The 17,894-nt window shown below is 44.6% G+C and overlaps 1 protein-coding gene across 1 annotated transcript; it reads left to right on the forward strand.

The window, feature by feature from the left end:
• The first annotated feature begins 2,985 nt into the window (after positions 1–2,985).
• LOC136450245 (long chain acyl-CoA synthetase 4-like) lies at positions 2,986–10,474 on the forward strand. Its single transcript, XM_066450622.1, has 19 exons — positions 2,986–3,215; positions 4,358–4,421; positions 4,508–4,597; positions 4,791–4,847; positions 5,004–5,052; positions 5,247–5,323; positions 5,754–5,793; positions 5,874–5,968; positions 6,353–6,520; positions 6,609–6,719; positions 6,808–6,895; positions 7,623–7,689; positions 7,837–7,912; positions 7,999–8,116; positions 8,672–8,917; positions 9,099–9,238; positions 9,407–9,589; positions 9,685–9,804; positions 10,094–10,474. The coding sequence occupies exons 1-19, from the start codon at positions 3,073–3,075 to the stop codon at positions 10,127–10,129; spliced, it is 1,968 nt and encodes a 655-aa protein (XP_066306719.1). The 5' UTR covers positions 2,986–3,072; the 3' UTR covers positions 10,130–10,474.
• The last annotated feature ends 7,420 nt before the right edge of the window (positions 10,475–17,894 follow it).

Below are 17,894 nucleotides of genomic sequence, written 5' to 3' on the forward strand. Positions count from 1 at the left end.
GGCCGCGTCTGGTTATGTTGACGAACGCTGACGTGGGTGATCTTGTGAGCGCGGTGCAGACCTGACGCAGGTGTTGCGTCCGATTGCGATCAACCTGACGCGTCCGGTCGTAGTTTAGAGGCTCTAGGAGCTCTCTGGAGTCGACCTGACTTCAATGGTGGCACAACGTCAGGTTGCGCGTAGGCACATCCGGTCAGATGTTGGTTGAGTGCTGGCACGCGTGATCTGATGGGCCGCGGTAGTGTCAGGTCAGGGCTCAGCGCGTCCGGTCATCAATTGACCATTGGCGCGTGGCTGCCGATCGTTGGGATCGAACGCGCGATGTTGAATGGCTAGGACACATGGATGGCCAGGAGTGACCGGACGTAGGGCCTGGCGCGTCAGGTCATCCTAACCGATGTGTCTAGTCGCTGTGATTTTTGCCTAGTGAAGGGGTAACGGTTCTATTTATTCGTGAGGTTATAAATAGAGCACTTGGATGCCCTTTGGTGGTCAGCTGTGCACCCTTAAGCCTTGGTGGCTTGTATATGTGTGCTTGGGAGCCCTCTAACTCACATGTGTTTGATAGTGATCATCCGATCGAGTGAGTGAGCGATTCTAGTGCGATTGTATCGTGAGGTTACATCATGTGACACTAAGTGATCGAGTTGCTAGCCGGTGGTGCTTATTACTCTTAGAGGTTGCCACCTCCTAGACGGTTTGGTGGCTTGTGACTCCGTTGAAGCATATGAGAAAATTGTGCGGTGCTATAGAGGAGGATTTGTGAGGGGGGTTGTGCTCACCCCGCGGAAATCGCGTAGAGCAACTCTAGTTGAGCGTGTCATTGAGCTATTCTTACTTTCGGGGTAGGTTCTTGCAGTGCCTGACGTGCGAGCTGAGCAGGTGATGCCAATTAGCCGCCGAACCACCAAGTGAGCGGTCGACACAACGGTGATGTAGCTTGGTGGCAACCAAGTGAACCTGAGGAGAAAATCACCGTGTCAACATTATCTTCATCATCTTCTCGGTGGTTTGCATTCTGTGAAACACAAGCTTGTATTACTTTTATATATATTGTGCCTGTGTAGTTGCTCTTGGAACTAGTTTAGCTTTAGTAGTTTGCTAGTTGCCTTCTTGCTTGTGTAGTATAGAAGTAGCTCCTTTAAGTGGTTAATTTAGTTTTAGTAACCTTATTAGTCACATTGTTTAGTTTGTGTAGCTAAGTAATTTGTGCTCTATAATTTGGCTTATGTAGCCTTGTTATTGAGCATTGCTAGTAAGTTTAGGTGATTTTGTGCTTTTGCTTACTAGTTTGTGTAGGAGCTTCCTCGATGATGTGAAGTACTAGTTACATAGTTTTGTGTGACCTTACAAGCTAGATTGGTTAGGCGAGCTCTAACTGGTCCGACACCTTAGTTGTTTGTTTAGGATATTTTAAGGTGCTTGATAACTTAGATAGAGGGTGTAGTTTTGACTAGACCGATAGTTTTAATTCCGTACTTATATTGATTAGCCGACGTAATTAAGTTTTAAAAAGAACTATTCACCTCCTTTTATCCGCCATCTCAACCCCACACCGTCTCTACCGGCAAGGTCGCGGCCCGAACAAGGTCTCCAAGCGGCACCGTGGGTTGCGGAAGGACGAAGTCCCTCGAGCGGCGCAGGTCGCGGCCGGTCGAGGTCCCCGTACGGCAGCGCAGGTCGCGGCCAAACGAGCTCTCCCGAGCGGCGCCACGAGTTGCAATCGGACCTCCAGTGATGGACGCGCCCAAGCAGCACGGGCGGCGGCGCCAGGCGAGGCCGATGGCGAACGTCGCGGACAGGAAGGGCCCCGCGGCGCGTCCTCGATTCATTTGATTATTCGGATGAACCGATGCAATGCATCGACTCCTTCCTCTCTCTCCTCGACGAGTCGGCCTTCTCGGGTGATGAAATCGACTCCTCTGAGTTCCACGTTGGACCATGAGTCGGTTTTGGAAGACCACTAGAGAAGCCCTAAGACTGTCTCCAACCGGGTAGCCATTACGGCACCCAAACCCATTTTGCATCGTCTAAGAGAAAAAAACGACGTCCAACGGCGTAGGCAAATGAATGATGCATTTTGCATCGGCAGCGAGTCGAGACCCAAATATAGGTCCTCTGTCCGTCTCTCTCTCCTGTCGAATGAAACCAGCCGTACTTGGTCATCAGTCTTTGGGTCACCTGTTGGAACATGCAACGTTTAGGTGGCTGTTTTTCTGCAAGACCCAAAACAACAAATGCATGTCCTTTTTGGGTAACAACGGTTGGAGTCAGTCTAACAGCGAAGAGTATCATGATGAGCTTACCTCGCAAGATGTGCCAGCAGTTCTTCGAGAGGCTGACACCAGGGACAAACACGACCAAACTTCTGCAACTTTCGCTTTCAGGTAGTATGACATAAAATTCTCTCAGGCTATGTTTAGTTCGTGAATTTTAGAAATTTGGCTACTGTAGCACTTTCGTTTTTATTTGGCAATTAGTGTTTAATTATGAATTAATTAGGCTCAAAACGTTCGTCTCGTAATTTCCAACCAAACTATGCAATTCGTTTTTTTTTCTACATTTAATGCTCCATACACATATTACAAGATTTAATGTAATAGCTACTGTAGCACTTTTTTAAAAACTTTTTAAAAACTAAACGAGCACTCAGTTTCTCGCTCGAACAGAAGAGCTCACGACACCAATTATTTCCCGACCACACACAAGTAGTAAGCATTTCCATGTGGATTCACGTGTCACGCAGCGAGTGGACTCGTGGAGCTTGACGAGAAAGAAACCCAGAGTCCAACGCTTTGGTCACCCAACCTCACCCACCCGAAATACCCGAAGCTCGCACGAGCCTGGCAGGCCACCCAACATTACCCATCCGGATACCCGATTGCCCCATGTCAGATGGGCCCGCGTCCGCCGTCCGCCGTCTCTTTCCCTGTACTCCCAGCGGCTTTTCCTTTTTAACACACACCGGTCCCCGGTTTGCTAGCGTCCAGCAATCGGAGTCCCCACTCGCTCGAGCGAACGGAGGGAGTCCAAAGCAGACGCTGCTGCGATTCACGAGCGCCCAGCAGCGAGATGCAGAACGTGGCGGAGGTCGAGCCAGGCCGCCCGGCTGCCGATGGCCGGCCGGCCGTGGGGCCCACCTACCGGAGCGCCTTCGCCCGCGACGGATTCCCACCCCCCGTCCCCGGGATGGACAGCTGCTACGACATCTTCCGGTGAGCTCTCCTTCCCTCTCTCTCGCGCGCGCCTCGAGCTTCGGTTCCGTCTTTGCGCGTGCGCGGGGTGGGGTTTTTTTTGAGCTTGCCGTTGCACTAGCGTGCCGTTAGACCAGGGGGTGGTGGAAGAGTGCTTGCAACCGTTTTTGGCTTCTGGTGATTGATCAGAAGCCGTCGATGTATGCCTTTTAGCTATTTGCCTCTGTTCTCTTTCATGCAGATTTGGATGGATTTGATACATGTTCAAATTTTCGGTTAGCTGTTTGCTAACTTTGCTTATGCCAGCATGCCTGAACAAACAAAAGGAGTAGTGGATTAGCTTATCGTTTGTCTGCTCCTGTTGCTTTTGATCCAAAAACATAATAATCCAATTATATATGGGATTTATGTGTGAGATAGTTTGCATGCTCACCTACCCCTTTTTTTTGGATGTTTTGAGATCCTGATTAGTTACACTTCAGATTCGCTTGGCAGTTGTGATGCAATCACTCTTTCAGGTTCTCGGTTGCTCCTGATCCCGTCCTTCGTCGTTCCGTAGGCAGATAGCGAATCTCGGATGCTTCACTCTTCTCTGCTTCTGTTGCCAGATTTGCCTCTTTTGTGTTACGTTTTACTGATAACTCCTTGCAGTTCCTGATGGGTAAGATCTATATATGTTGATCGGTAGGCACTGCATGCAGTTGTTTGGTTCATTCTCGTCTATCGTCCTGCAAAACTGTTAATCAAGTTTGGAAATATCAGAAGAAAACTTTCTGAATCAGTAGAACTGGCTGGCGATACAAACATGTCACGCACTTTGACGAGGAATCTTTATGTGGAATGTGGAATGCGATTCTGTATTGTCATGTAGCATTGCTCGGACGTGCAGCACGCTGATGCCAGATGGTTCCTGGTGTCAATGCAACACCGGTCTCATGTTTGTTTTATTTATGTTCGACTGTTGGCCTTTGCATTTTTGGCTTCTGACAACTCTTAAATTAGCCAGGGGAATTAACAGAATATAAGTCGGCCCTTTGCATTTACTTCTGACTTTCTGACAACTCTTAAATTTGGGGTGGCCTATTTTTTTCTTCATTTCAATAAATTTAGTGGCCTCTTGTCTCCACATACTTAATTTCTTTAGTCTGTGGGTCCTTGCACAGCATGGCCGTGGAGAAGTATCCAAACAACAGAATGCTTGGCCACCGTGAGATTGTTGATGGGAAGGTAACTAGTCGGTGAACAACTTCCGTTGCCTGGAAGACTCCAGCAATATGGTGTTTTGCCCAATGACAATTTGTCTCGTGTAATAGGCTGGTGCATATGTCTGGAAGACATATAAGGAGGTGTTTGACATTGCAAACAAAATTGGTAACTCTATTAGGAGCTGTGGACTTGCAAAGGTTTGGCCACTGTTCTTAGTGTTATGCTATTTTGTTCGCCACGATACTAATTTACCTGAGTATCTAGAAGTTGTATTTTTCTTTTCACAGCTTTGGAAGAACACTGGGAACTTTTGGTCCCCTTAGGCACATCAGTTTGACGCACTGGTGCCATCTCTTGCTGACTAAAAATTTCAATATGGCAATTTTGCAGGGTAGTCGTTGTGGTATCTATGGTGCTAACTGTCCTGAATGGATTATCACAATGGAGGTAAAATGTTGTGTTACCAGATTTTGATTCAATGTGTTCTCATATTTTGGCTGGAAAAATTAGATCCACTAAGTTTGTATTCTGAACAAACTAAATCACTGTGTTCATAAGTTTCCCTTGTCAAATTATTCACCTTAAAATCTTTATCCTTTGCAGGCTTGCAACGCCCATGGAATCTACTGTGTTCCATTATACGACACACTTGGTATACATTCTGCCATTTTCGTGGCTTCAGATTTTGCTATACATGAATGAGGCCACCATTTTCTGTCTGTAGTTCATCTTGCTAGGTTTTATTGGTTGTGCATCGGTGCACAACATTCCTTTTTTTTTTTTTTTTTTTGAGAAATGGGTCTTGAATACAGTTCAGTTTTCTTATTGACCAAACTCATTTTGTAGGAGCTGGTGCGGTAGAGTTTATTCTGTGCCATGCAGAAGTTGAGATTGTTTTTGCTGAGGAAAAGAAAATTGAGCTGGTATGGTTCTTTACCATGAATGCAGAATTAATAGGTTTGCAGTGTGTAGTATAATCTATGTCATGTTCACCTATCTCAATCAATAGAATCATATATAGAGTTAGCCTTGAAAGGATGGAATATACCCAAAGACTTAGCCTTAGATAGGAGTGCTTGGAAGATAGCTATTCACGTGCCTGAACCTTGATTGCTTCTGTTGGGTTTCAACTCTAGCCTACCCCAACTTGTTTGGGACTTAAAGGCTTTGTTGTTGTTGTTGTTGTTGTTGTTGTTGTTGTTGGCTAAGCATACCTCCAATATGGTCTTTTTATTGTTGTATTCTGCGCAAAAGTTATGAGAGTTGTGTCGCTGATATGATATTTTGTGTTCTATTATCGATACATATGTTTGGTGTGTCTAAATGCATGTTGAATATTTTCAACTTGGGCAGCTCGTGAAGACTTTACCCAAGTCAAATGAGTTCTTAAAAAGTAAGTTTGATATATCCTAGATGGATTCCAACATCAAGAACTAAATATTATGAAACTAAATTATACATTTCTTATTGTAGCGATCGTGAGTTTCAGCAAGGTAACTCAAGAACAGAAGGAAGAAGTTCGCAAATATGGGCTATCAGTGTACTCGTGGGATGAATTTCTGTCCCTGGTAAGGTGCTCGAGCTCTTTGTTGGTTTCATTGGGGTATTATGGATTTACAGCTTTTTAATGTTGTGTCTATCCACAACATGCGAGTGAATCACCACATAAGAAAATACATATTGTCATTCGCTGAACATCAAAATAAAGACTTCTGACATTGCAAATTAGCTTAGTCTGTTGTTGTTGTGCATGATCATACAATAGTACATTATTGATGACAAATTATCCAAAGTTAAATGTTTGTTTAATTGTTTAGTTGATATGACCTTTTTACTACGGTGACCTATTTATGGCTGACACAAAATGGATTAGTGATTGGTTTAACTGTACAATTCATATAAGAAATTTGTTGACTATGCTTACCCTTCCGTTTACATGATCATATCTGCAGGCGGCTGACCAAGAATTTGATCTTCCAGTCAAGGAGAAGTCAGATATATGCACTATAATGTATACTAGTGGAACTACTGGTGACCCGAAAGGAGTACTGATATCAAATGCGAGCATTATTTGTCTCATTGCAGGTGTGGACAGGTTACTTAGCTCTCAAAACGAGGAGGTGAGATGTTCTTGAAGCTCTTCAATTATGTGACCTTACCTTACACATTGGCAGACATTTAATATCTTCTACAATATGAGAATTTCAGTTGGCAGAAAGCGACGTTTACATGTCTTACCTTCCTCTTGCACACATTTTTGATCGTGTTGTGGAGGAATTGTTTATTTTCCATGGTGCCTCTATTGGATTCTGGCGAGGGGTAAGCATCAATGACACTGTGTTCTCACCTGAATACCTTTTTGTCATTTTTTGTTGGGCCTCTAGTGACTGTAACTTCTTTGTCACAGGATGTTAAGCTGCTAGTTGAAGATATTGGTGTGCTGAAACCAACAATTATGTGTGCTGTTCCTCGTGTTCTTGATCGGATATTTTCTGGTAAGGAGCTAGTTATGGCTTGTCTCGGTCTCATAAATAATTTTCATGGATGAGATATCTAATGTGGTTATGAGCGGCAGAATAATACAATGTACTGTATGATTATTATCAGGTTGTTTTTGGCATTGATGCTTATAGGTCTATTAGTTTCCTTCATTAAGTACTTATTCTGCACTTTCTTATTAATTAATGCTTATGGTGTAACTTGCACCTTTGTTTTTTTTTGTACAACTGTATCTGGTGGTCCCATAATAATCTTGAGGTGCCTTAGCCAGATGTCCTAATCTACTATTCACCTTAGTAGATTACATATATCCATATCGTCTCTAGTCTCTTAGCTACTTCGTCATGTCCTGACTGTACGGCTTACCCCATTAGTCTGTTATTTAATTTATGAATCTGTATTCGTGCTCTCACTACAGGAAGAATTGTTATAAACTGTGCGACCGTGAGGTTTTCAGACCTGGTTTCCTCATAAACTGGATCAATTATATTTCTCCATAATTGAAAGGCAGAGCTCCTGCCATTGCGTTCAAAAAGAAAAGGAAGAATTGTTAGGCGAGGTTGTTTCAGTCTTTCGTATAAGCTCATGCATGAACCTGATGTCTTTGTCTATCTATTGGTGCAGTTTCCATTCACTGTTCAAAAGGCTTTGAAGCCACCATTGTCTCTGCAATTTTGCGTGTTCATGGGTATACTCTTCTCACATTTACCTGATTGTTTTCAGGACTACAAGCAAAAATTTCCTCTGGTGGGTTTTTAAAGAGTACACTGTTTAATGTTGCTTACAAATTGTAAGTTTTCTGTCCTAAATATTCTTAAATCAATATTTCTTCTGAGTGTGCTAATGATAACCTTTTTCTTTGACCAATAAGTGCCTGTACCTGCAGTTACTCACATTTTACAAGTGAAAGTATTTAAGTCCACATTGTATTTTGCAGCAAGCATTTTAGAATGATGAGAGGAGCTAAGCACAATGAAGCTGCTTCCATATGTGACAAAGTAGTTTTTAGTAAGGTAATCAAATTAGGCAGACAACAATTCTTGATTATGTATGCTCTTTAGACTATTTACCATTTAGAATTGAACTTATTGGTTTTCAGGTGAAAGAGGGTCTTGGTGGAAACGTTAGAGTTATTTTATCTGGAGCTGCTCCACTTGCTACCCATGTTGAAGAATACTTGCGAGTGGTGACATGTGCACATGTCTTACAAGGATATGGTACATTTCTTTTGTGATGTGAAAGCTAGAAATTCCTACTCTTGCGATTGATTCATGTTAAAACCTTGCTCCTGACTCGGGAGTCCTGAGTACTGACGTTTTTCTGCTGCGGTTTGTCTAGTTGGAGCCCCTTATAATTTAGTAGTGTCTAAGATCCACAACGAAAGCATGGAAAATTGGTGTAACTGTGTAAATTAAGTTGCTACGTCATAGTTGGCAGCTTAGTTTAGTTAATTGATAAGAGTGTCTTATTGGTTTTCTGCTTGCAGCATGACTAATGCTGTTGGCTTGTAGTCGGTGTAGTTAACGATCACCCAATAAATAAGATTCTGTCAGCAGAATGGTCCACTTTTATTTATTTTTTCATGACATGCACTTAATTTTAAATCGATTTCAACATAAACAGAGAAGAATAGTAAGAATTTAATATATTCTAGCCAAGTTAGGTCACGTGCAAGCTGATGATGCTTTTATTGAGGATGTGAACAGAACTTGCTTCTCTTCTCCAACCTATACCCGTACTTGAATGTCTTCACTCATCTTCTTTCCTTTTAGGTCTCACGGAAACTTGTGCTGGATCTTTTGTCTCGCTACCAAATCAAATGTCCATGATAGGAACTGTTGGCCCCCCAGTGCCAAACATCGATGTTCGTCTGGAGTCGGTCCCAGAAATGGATTACGATGCACTCGCGAGCACGCCTCGTGGAGAGATATGCATCAGGGGAGAAACATTATTCTCAGGATACTACAAGCGTGAAGACCTTACAAAGGAGGTCCTGATTGATGGATGGTTCCACACTGGTAGTGTTGCCCGTACTACTGCTCTGTTTTTACATAGTGATCACAATATTTATGACACACATTGTTAGCAGTTAAAATTCGATGTAGAACTCCAGGGTTCCAGTCATATACCATCACCAGAATTTCCTATTTTGTGCTTCAACCAAGCAGAAATCTGACACATCTCCATGTTCTGTTGCAGGTGACATTGGTGAGTGGCAACCTGATGGATGTATGAAAATCATAGATCGCAAAAAGAATATATTCAAACTTTCACAGGGTGAATATGTGGCGGTTGAAAATTTGGAGAATGTTTACGGCCTTGTTTCTGCTCTAGACTCGGTATGTAATGCTCAACATTTTAATTTCTCTGGCATTTTGAATTTTTCTGTAACATCATTCTATATATGAAATGCTAATAAAACTGGATTGTTTTGCTTATGCTTCTGTCCTAGTTGTTCTGCTGAAGGAACTTGAATTGTCTTCAATCTTTTTGAACATTTTTTTTAGATATGGGTATATGGGAACAGCTTTGAGTCCTTCCTTGTTGCTGTGGTCAATCCCAACAAGGAGGCTCTCGAGAGTTGGGCTGCAGCAAATGGAATAAGTGGTGATTTTGAGTCCTTGTGCAAGAATCCAAAAGCAAAAGAATACATTTTAGGAGAACTGTCAAGAATAGGAAAAGAGAAGAAGGTGAGGAATATGATTGTTCTTTTGTTTTGCTTGTTCCAACGATTCTTGTCTGCTTGCTACTGATGCACATATCATAACCCGACTTGTTTCCTCAGCTCAAAGGTTTTGAATTCATAAAAGATGTGCACCTGGAACCAGTACCGTTTGACATGGACCGTGATTTGATCACTCCGACATACAAAAAGAAGCGTCCGCAACTGCTCAAGTACTACCAGGTACTTCTTTTTGAACTATTGGCGCAAAGTTGGTCCAGTATATTCTGTTTATTGCAAGCATAACAGTGTGTTTGTTGAAATGTCCTTGAATTAGTTTAAGCTGTATGAACGAGATAGCATCTTATGATACTCGCCTGTTACAATTACAATAGTGATGCTTGTATTATTGTATACCCCTGAGGCTATTATTGTTTCATTTTATTAGCATTCTTTTGCTTGTTTATGGGTCTGTGATGTGTTGCAGTGAGACAGGAGAGTGTTTTCTGAGTTGTATCCTCCAATTTTGCAGGGCGTGATTGACAACATGTACAAAAGTGCTAAGTGAACTCACTCTACAGTACAGAACATGCAGATGAAGATTCCAAACGCTGAATCTTGAAGGAGCAGACATAAGTTTTGCTGTGTATATGTTCGTAGTTTGTATGCCAGAATTCTTTCTGTAACAGTTTTTCAGAAACGATTTGCCTTGGGCATATATATATACACACAGCAAGCGGGCAATGTGGCCAGCAGGCAAGTACAGATACCGTTTCAAATTGCTTGAACTATGAAACTGCCAATTAGCTAAGGCCAGTCTTTGGGGTTTCATGTCCCAGTTTGACTCAGTTTGTTGAAAACAATGTAGATAAGTTTCATCCCCATAAAACTCATTTCATCCATGAAACTTTTATCATCTATTTTATGCCATGTCAGCTTATTTAAAGTCATGAAACTCCCATTGGGACTGGTCAAACGGTGAATACTGATTGACAGAAGAGTTACTGCTCGGGGTGAACTTCCAGTCATTATATTATTATTATTGCATCGCACACCTTTGCTTGTGTCACACTGTCACTTGCAACATGTCAAATTCTGCTTAGATCTAGGTATGCGTTTCTCTTTTGAGTGCGATATGTAAGAATCTTTCTCTCGACTCTCGTCCTAATGTTCAAATCGGCCTGTCTCGGCCGGTCCTAATGTCCAGGCCAGCAGTTGAAGTTCCTGTTCTTACACTGTACTCATCCAGCAACGAAACCGGTGAGTGGTGACGCATCGCTGCAGCCCGCACTGCTGCTGTTTCGTTTCTGGAGCTGCTGCAGCAGCCAGCAGCTCCCCTTGAAAATCCAAGGGAGCAGTGTTGGGCTTCAGCTCATCAGCGTTTATCAGCAGACCAATATTCGTTTGGACTTTGGTGCTGTGTTTGCAGTGACACGAACGCCACAACCACCTTCACCAAATGTGACGATCTCGTTGGCCGTCTCGTCTTTTAGACCGGGACCGCAGCTTAGTACGGCAAATTACACGTAGCTGGACATGTATTACGAAAGAAACAGGCTGTGTGCTCTCGGCTGGGTCGACAACAGGCAGCTTCGTTAGCCAAGAACAGAGCCAATTTGTACTTGATCTCGCCGGTAGACACGTAAAATCAGAGTGAAACGGAGCAAAGGAGTAGACCTCGCGGCACCAAACGCTATGCAATGCGCTCGCCGTGTGGGGCGGGCGATGCCTCGACGGCACAATGCTGTACAGTGTACACGTCCGCGCGCCCCGTACTTGCTAAGGCGTAGGCGTTGTCCAAAGAGAACTGTTAGCGCTTGCCGTCCGCACCTGCACTATGTTTCCACACCATTTCACGCGTCCCACACGGGGCTTGCGTGCAGGAGGCAACTGCACTAGAGCTGCCTCAAGCCATCGCTGACCACTGTTGCAGGGGCATGGTCTGCTCGCCACCACGAACCACCGTGGAGTCGAGAAACACGGTCGAAAAATCTGATCCACATCAACTAGATGGAGATCCACAACACTCGCTCGATCTACTTTTGAAATATCCAGATACAACACTTGCAACATACAAAAGAAGACAGATGAAATACTTAAAACATGCTTCTGAAACACTTGAAAAAAACTCATGAAAACACTTGAAGATCATTGCAAACATACACAATATTCAGATAAAACACTTGCAACATATGTGTGAAACATATGCAACATTTAGATAAACACACTTGCAACATACATCCCCAAAACACAGATGAAACAATGGTAATAGACCTTTGCAACATAAGTGTACAACCATTGCAACATATGCAACATCCCAATCTACTTTTGCAACATCCATCTGAAACAATTGCAACATACCTCTGAAATATCCGAAACACTTGAAACATACGCTTACAACATGCGCTTTCAGTAAAACCTGGCAGGCAGGCGAGCGGAGCACTGCACAGAGAGATCAGCCCGTGCAGTCACGGTGGAGAAGGAGGATGGCAGCGGACGAGCGGCTACGCTGCCTCCGGCGATAGGGTGCGTGCGGTGCCCGCGGTGGAGGCACAACAGCAATTGGGTGGGTGCAGCCTCGCGCCGCGAGGCGGCATCGACTGTGCGGTGAGTGGGGGGGGGGAGCACGCCGTGGCGGTGGAGATGAAGGCCGGCGGGAGGTATGGTGGAGAGGAAGGCATGCGAGAGGCAGTGAAACGTGGTCACGGAGCGCAGACACGACCTCGTGCGGTGGCGGAGTGGAAAGATATTTTCTTAAGAGATAAGCGCATAGGGTACATAGACCTGTTAGACCGATAGTGGTAGCGTGCAAACCGTCTGACTCCAGCGTTACCGTGGTCGAAACCAGCGAGAAAGGCTTTAGGGGTGTTTGGATCCGGTGACTAAAATTTAGGAGGTATGTTGTGAGGATGTTGCATGGGGTATTCGGATACTAATAAAAAAACAAATTACATAGTCCGTCAGTACTCCACGAGATGAATCTTTTAAGCCTAATTAATCCATCATTAACACATGTTTACTGTAGCAAAACATTGTCAAATCATGGACTACTTAGGCTTAAAAGATTCGTCTCGCAAATTAGTCGCAAACTATGTAATTAATTTCATAATTAGTCTATATTTAATACTCCATGCATGTGTCCAAATATTCGATGGGACAGCGACTAAAATTTAGGAGGTGCAACCAAACACCAGGCGTGCACTCGGCACACGTGTGCGGCCACCGCCTCTGTAGAGCGAGGCCCGGCCCACCCGAGTACTGGACCGATCTGATCGAAGCAAGAGCAGCCTGTCGAATCGGACTCGTACGGCGGGGCCGTCCCACCGCTCATCTCCACGTGGATGGGCTGAACCCGGGCCTTGCCTCCAATTTGCTTCCACGATCTAGAACGTGCCAAAATATCAGAAGGGCGTTTACCTGGTGTCCTCGCGCGGGCCTTTGCGGAGGAAGGAAAAAAATCTCACGGCGGCACGATCGCCGCTGCCCAGCGCGCCTCCCTGTGATAGTCCCTAGTGCAGTAGTGCATGCGCGTGTGGCTCTCGTTCAAGCTAGGCTCTCACGTCCCAATGGGCAATGGCAGCGGTTCTCCCACTGGGTGCGTGCGTGAGTGACCATGTACAGTGCGACCGTCGGTCCGTAATGGATGCTATTTGCGCATGGATTGTGGTGATAATTGTTGGAGCAGTAGCTTATTAGGATCGTCACAGCTAGCGTCCGGACCGTCCAGCACCTGGATGGAACCTGCAATAGAAAAACGATTGGAGTGAGTGCGTTTATCCCCCCGTAACAGAATGGAACGGAGCACGGGCGTCCCGATTGCGCTGCCATCCCCCGCCGCACCTCATTCCCCTCCATGCCCGTCTCCGCCGCACCCCATCCTTGTCGTACCCTCGATGTCTTGCATACATATGCAACATCCAGACGAGACACTTGCAACAGATGTCTGAAACAGATGAATCATTTGAAACAAACACTTGAAACATATGTATATAGCAATTGAAACATATGCAACATCCCGATCTACTTTTGCAACATTGATATAAAACACTTACAAAGTACCTCTGAAACACCTCAAACACTTGAAACATACTTTTACAACATACGCTTTCAACACAACATCTCGTTGTTGCTTCGGTGAATGGAAGCTCGTCGGTGTGTGGAGGTCACCGGTGTAGAGCTCGCCTGCAACGCAGAGCTAGGCAATGGCGCACAGAGGGCAGAGTGGGAGCGTCACGGGTGGCAGTGACGACGCCGACGATGGGTGGGCGCGGCAGCGGTGGTGCCGAGGGTGGGTGTGCGCGCGGCGGCAACAACGACGACATAGACGGGATCGGTGGCGCAGAGGGTGGGGCAGACGGGGTGGGGCGGCAGCGACGCAGGAACCGGATGCACCACTTGCAAAGAGCGGGGAGCGGGGGTGCGTGTATGGAGGATCAAGATTATCTGTCTAATAGATAAAAATAAAATTATGTAACTGCACTAGCGTCTATAGTTAAAATTTTGCTTTCACACTTGCACCTGTTAGGTACGATACCTACAAGTTGGATTACCATATTTGATAGTAATCCGGTTCTAACCGCACCTAATTTAATTAATGTCCTCATTAATGTTGTGCAATTAACTTATTAATTGACTTATCAAAATGATAACTTATTGATTTGACAAGATTTTGTAATATATGTTTCCGGTGATTTTAATCTTTTGTTGAGGTGTGATCTTGATTTGTGGCGACAATTGGGATCTTGTGCATTGATGTAGTGGAGATGTGGGTGGCGGCTCTCAGGGATCATCGAGGTTGATTTGCTGAAATTAGGTTGGTCAAGAGGGATTACACTTGATTTAGATAAATTAATGCCGCGGGTCCTTACACAAGGTCCAAATTGAACCAATTGGATGTGATACTAATTGAGGGGACTGTGACATCTAAGAGGAAGAGTATTGAATTAGGCTTTCTAAAAATTTCTATGCTATACTATGGCCTCTAAAGTCCAATTATCAAAATCTATGCAATGAAGTAAACTATCTAGATGTGCAACTCGCTTAACAAGCTAAACTAGAAATGTAAGCACACAACCTAGACACACAAATGAAAAGTGTGAAAGCTTAATTGAGATACATATGCAAACTCCTGTCAATGATTTTAGTACTTTTACCAAGATATCGAGAAATTCATGTTTTCCCAAAATCCTCGTTGGAGCCCCTTCCAAGGATCCCCATGCGAGGGCCAAGATCTCGGTCGGGTAACTCCGTGGATAGCCCCCGTGCCTTTTCCACGTGCAAATGGGTCTCCTAGATGGCCTTTCCTAGACTGCTCCCCATCGTCTTCATTATTGAGCTCCCAGCCACACTACCTTAGGCCTCATTCCCTCCGGTATATGGTGGCGCCATACCAGAAACGCGATTGGTGTGGTCTCGTAAGACTACAAGCCCCTCCAAGTACAACAATGGTACGCACAAGCACCAGTAGTAAGAGGTATGCAAATCACATTGAACACTAGGCCTGAAATTATACTAAGCTCATGATTGGTGTCTAACTATCTTAAGCACTTCGCAAAAGCACGTACACTAATTACCCAATGATGCCTTAAGCTCATATGGTGGCAAGAGCACTAGATTGGAGCAAGAACTCCAATGATCCTTGACTCCTCACTTCCTCAAATGGCTGGTTGGGGGTATTAATAGCCCCAACACTTGAAACTAGCTGGGAAAGTGCTACAGTTTCTGCGCACTCACTAGAAATTCTAGTGGGGTCACTGGAGCTTTTGGGTGCCTCTCCAAAACTAGCTGTTGGAAAGTGACCATTACCGACCATTGGGCACTATTCATATCTCTTTCTCCTATGTAGATCATTAGGCAAATCCGATGCCCAATTTTATTCTCTAGAACCTCTCTGGTGGCAACCTCTTCATCTGATGCTCGCCCTCTATTACCAGAGTTTTTCGATGAATGAGAACTCCCCTGGTGAACAATGATGCCGCATATTCTAGTGATCTTGTAACACAACCACCAGAGTTTTCCGATGGATCTTCAAACCCTAGCCAAAGTGCCTTTGACACCGCTTTATCTGGTATTGCCATAGGGTGCACACCAGAGTTATCGAGTGCATGTAGAATGCATGTACTTGACTCCGTTTCTTCGAGTCTTTGCATCTGATTAACTTGATTCATGTCGATGTTTGACCACCGATAGCCTACCACGGGGGTCCCCGAGGCAGTATGTTTGGGCTTCAGCGTATACAGAACTCGATGGTAATTTCAAGAGAGTCAATTTATCCTGGTTTAGACCCTCGATCTTTGATCGAGTAATAGCCCTATGTCAAGTCGGCGTTAGCCTTTGCGTTGGATGGATCGTAAAGTGTTATGTCGTACAATTGTTCTCTCAACCCCCGATCCAAGGAGCCCTGCCCTCCTTTATATAGTCAGGAGGCCAGAGTCCTAGTCGGTTTATAATGAGAGTTCCTAGTAGAATTACAGAATAATACTGCTACTAAGATTACAGGGGAAGAATTCTAGTTAGACTAGATCTTCTCCCTTCCTTGTGGGGTATCCCGTGGGTCCCGCACCGATAAGCCCCCAAGCACTTCATGGTTGAGTTCTAGAAGCCTCGTCTTGTTCCTTCAAGTCTTGTCGAGCAGGAACAAGCGTCGTCTGAGTGCTTTCTTGAGCGAAACCATGTAGCGCTTCGTAAGATCTTCACGTGGTGTGTACCTTTTTGAAGAAAAAAGTACTCCCATTTAGATGTAGCCCCCGAGCCTCTTGCTGTTTAGCACAAGGAGCTTGAGGTTCTTCTCTTGAAATCGCCCTGATTCTTCGTCGAAGGGCTCCCGAGCATATACCCGGGTTCTTTGTCGAAAAGAGCTCGGATATAGCTATGTTCGGGTTCTTTTTGTCGAAAAGAGCTCGGATATAGCTATGCCCGGGTTCTTTTTGTCGTATGGCCTTGAAGTCGTCTGTCTTGAAGAAGTCTTCTGAGTGATGTGCGCTTTTTTGAAGAAAAAAGTGCACTCACTAAGTGTAGCCCCCGAGCCTCTTGCTATTTGGAACAAAAAGTTGGAGGGTCTTGAATCTGGGTTGTTCGAAAGAACTAAAAACTTCTCCTGTTGTAGCCCCCGAGCATATATCCGGGTTGTTTTGTTTAGGAAGAACTCAGATGCAGGGTCTTGGCATATTCTCTGGTAGTCTGCTATTGTCAGATGTAGTTGTATGGTGGTGGTTGAGTGTAAATGTTGTTTGTTCACAAGTTGTACAGTGTTGGTATATCCTTTTGAATATGCTTGTCCTTGAGTACTGTTCCTTCACGCCTGAGTTCTTTTTTATTGAATTCTGTCTTTCTACTGTGTCCTTTGTTAGGCTTGTTTTGTTGGTGCTCCTGGTCCATGTGCACCGCTCCTTCAGTCTATAAATACCCTCTTGGATTGCTGTTTTGATTCATTGAGCGTTTTGTTGCTTGTTCTGAAGTCTCTATAGTCATGAATATGGTAGTTTGTGAAGTAGAGCAGCCCCTGGGCGTATTTTGTAGTTCTTGTGTGTCTTGCCATAGCTGGAGGGAGTCTTGTGATAGGGATTAGAGGTAGGCTAATCCTGCAGCAGCAATGTACCGGGGTGTACGTGGCAATAGTTGGAGGGAGTCTTGTGATATGGGATGCGATCCTTCATCTAGCAGTTCTGGGTTGATCCTCATCGCCTGCCCTGAGACTGTCCGGTGCAGATCAACATCATATCCAGCATCACATTGGACTTGGGTAGACATATGCCTGCCGGCCATCTCTGCTCCATGTTGTCCCACCGTGCTATTGATTTTTGCCTTGGATGCACTGCATCCGTCCTTTGAAGAAAACAGTGTAGCCGAGGGCGGTTTGTTCTACCGAGTAGCAATTTGGAACACGTAGTCGTTCCAGAGCCTAGCCGTGTCTAGGTTCCTCTTTGCTACTTTGCTTGTCGTGGTACCGAGTTCGTTGGGTCTTGTAAGATGTGTAATCTTCTATTTTTTGAATCCATTTATAATGGAAAGAATCTTGCCTTCTGAGTTGTCATTCTTTATTCTCCTGATGTCTCGGTTGTTGATGAGATTTCCAAGTTCTTTCTGTAAGGACCGGGTTGTTGCGCTCCTTGTGAGGTAACCCTTCTTTGCTTTATTGTTGATGAGTTCTTTTTGTAGTAATATGATAACTCCACTGTGGTGCTAGATGGATAAGTCTGAAATCTACCCGTTGAACTATACCGTTGTGTAGATTTGAGCCATCTATCATTTTAGCTGCGTCGGTAAATGGACCATTGCGTCCTCATGCCATGTTAAAACGGGCCTGGTGGGCCGCGTTTTTACCGGTGTAAAAT

The sequence above is a fragment of the Miscanthus floridulus genome, chromosome 5, assembly GCF_019320115.1.
Source record: "Miscanthus floridulus cultivar M001 chromosome 5, ASM1932011v1, whole genome shotgun sequence".
Taxonomy (NCBI): domain Eukaryota; kingdom Viridiplantae; phylum Streptophyta; class Magnoliopsida; order Poales; family Poaceae; genus Miscanthus; species Miscanthus floridulus.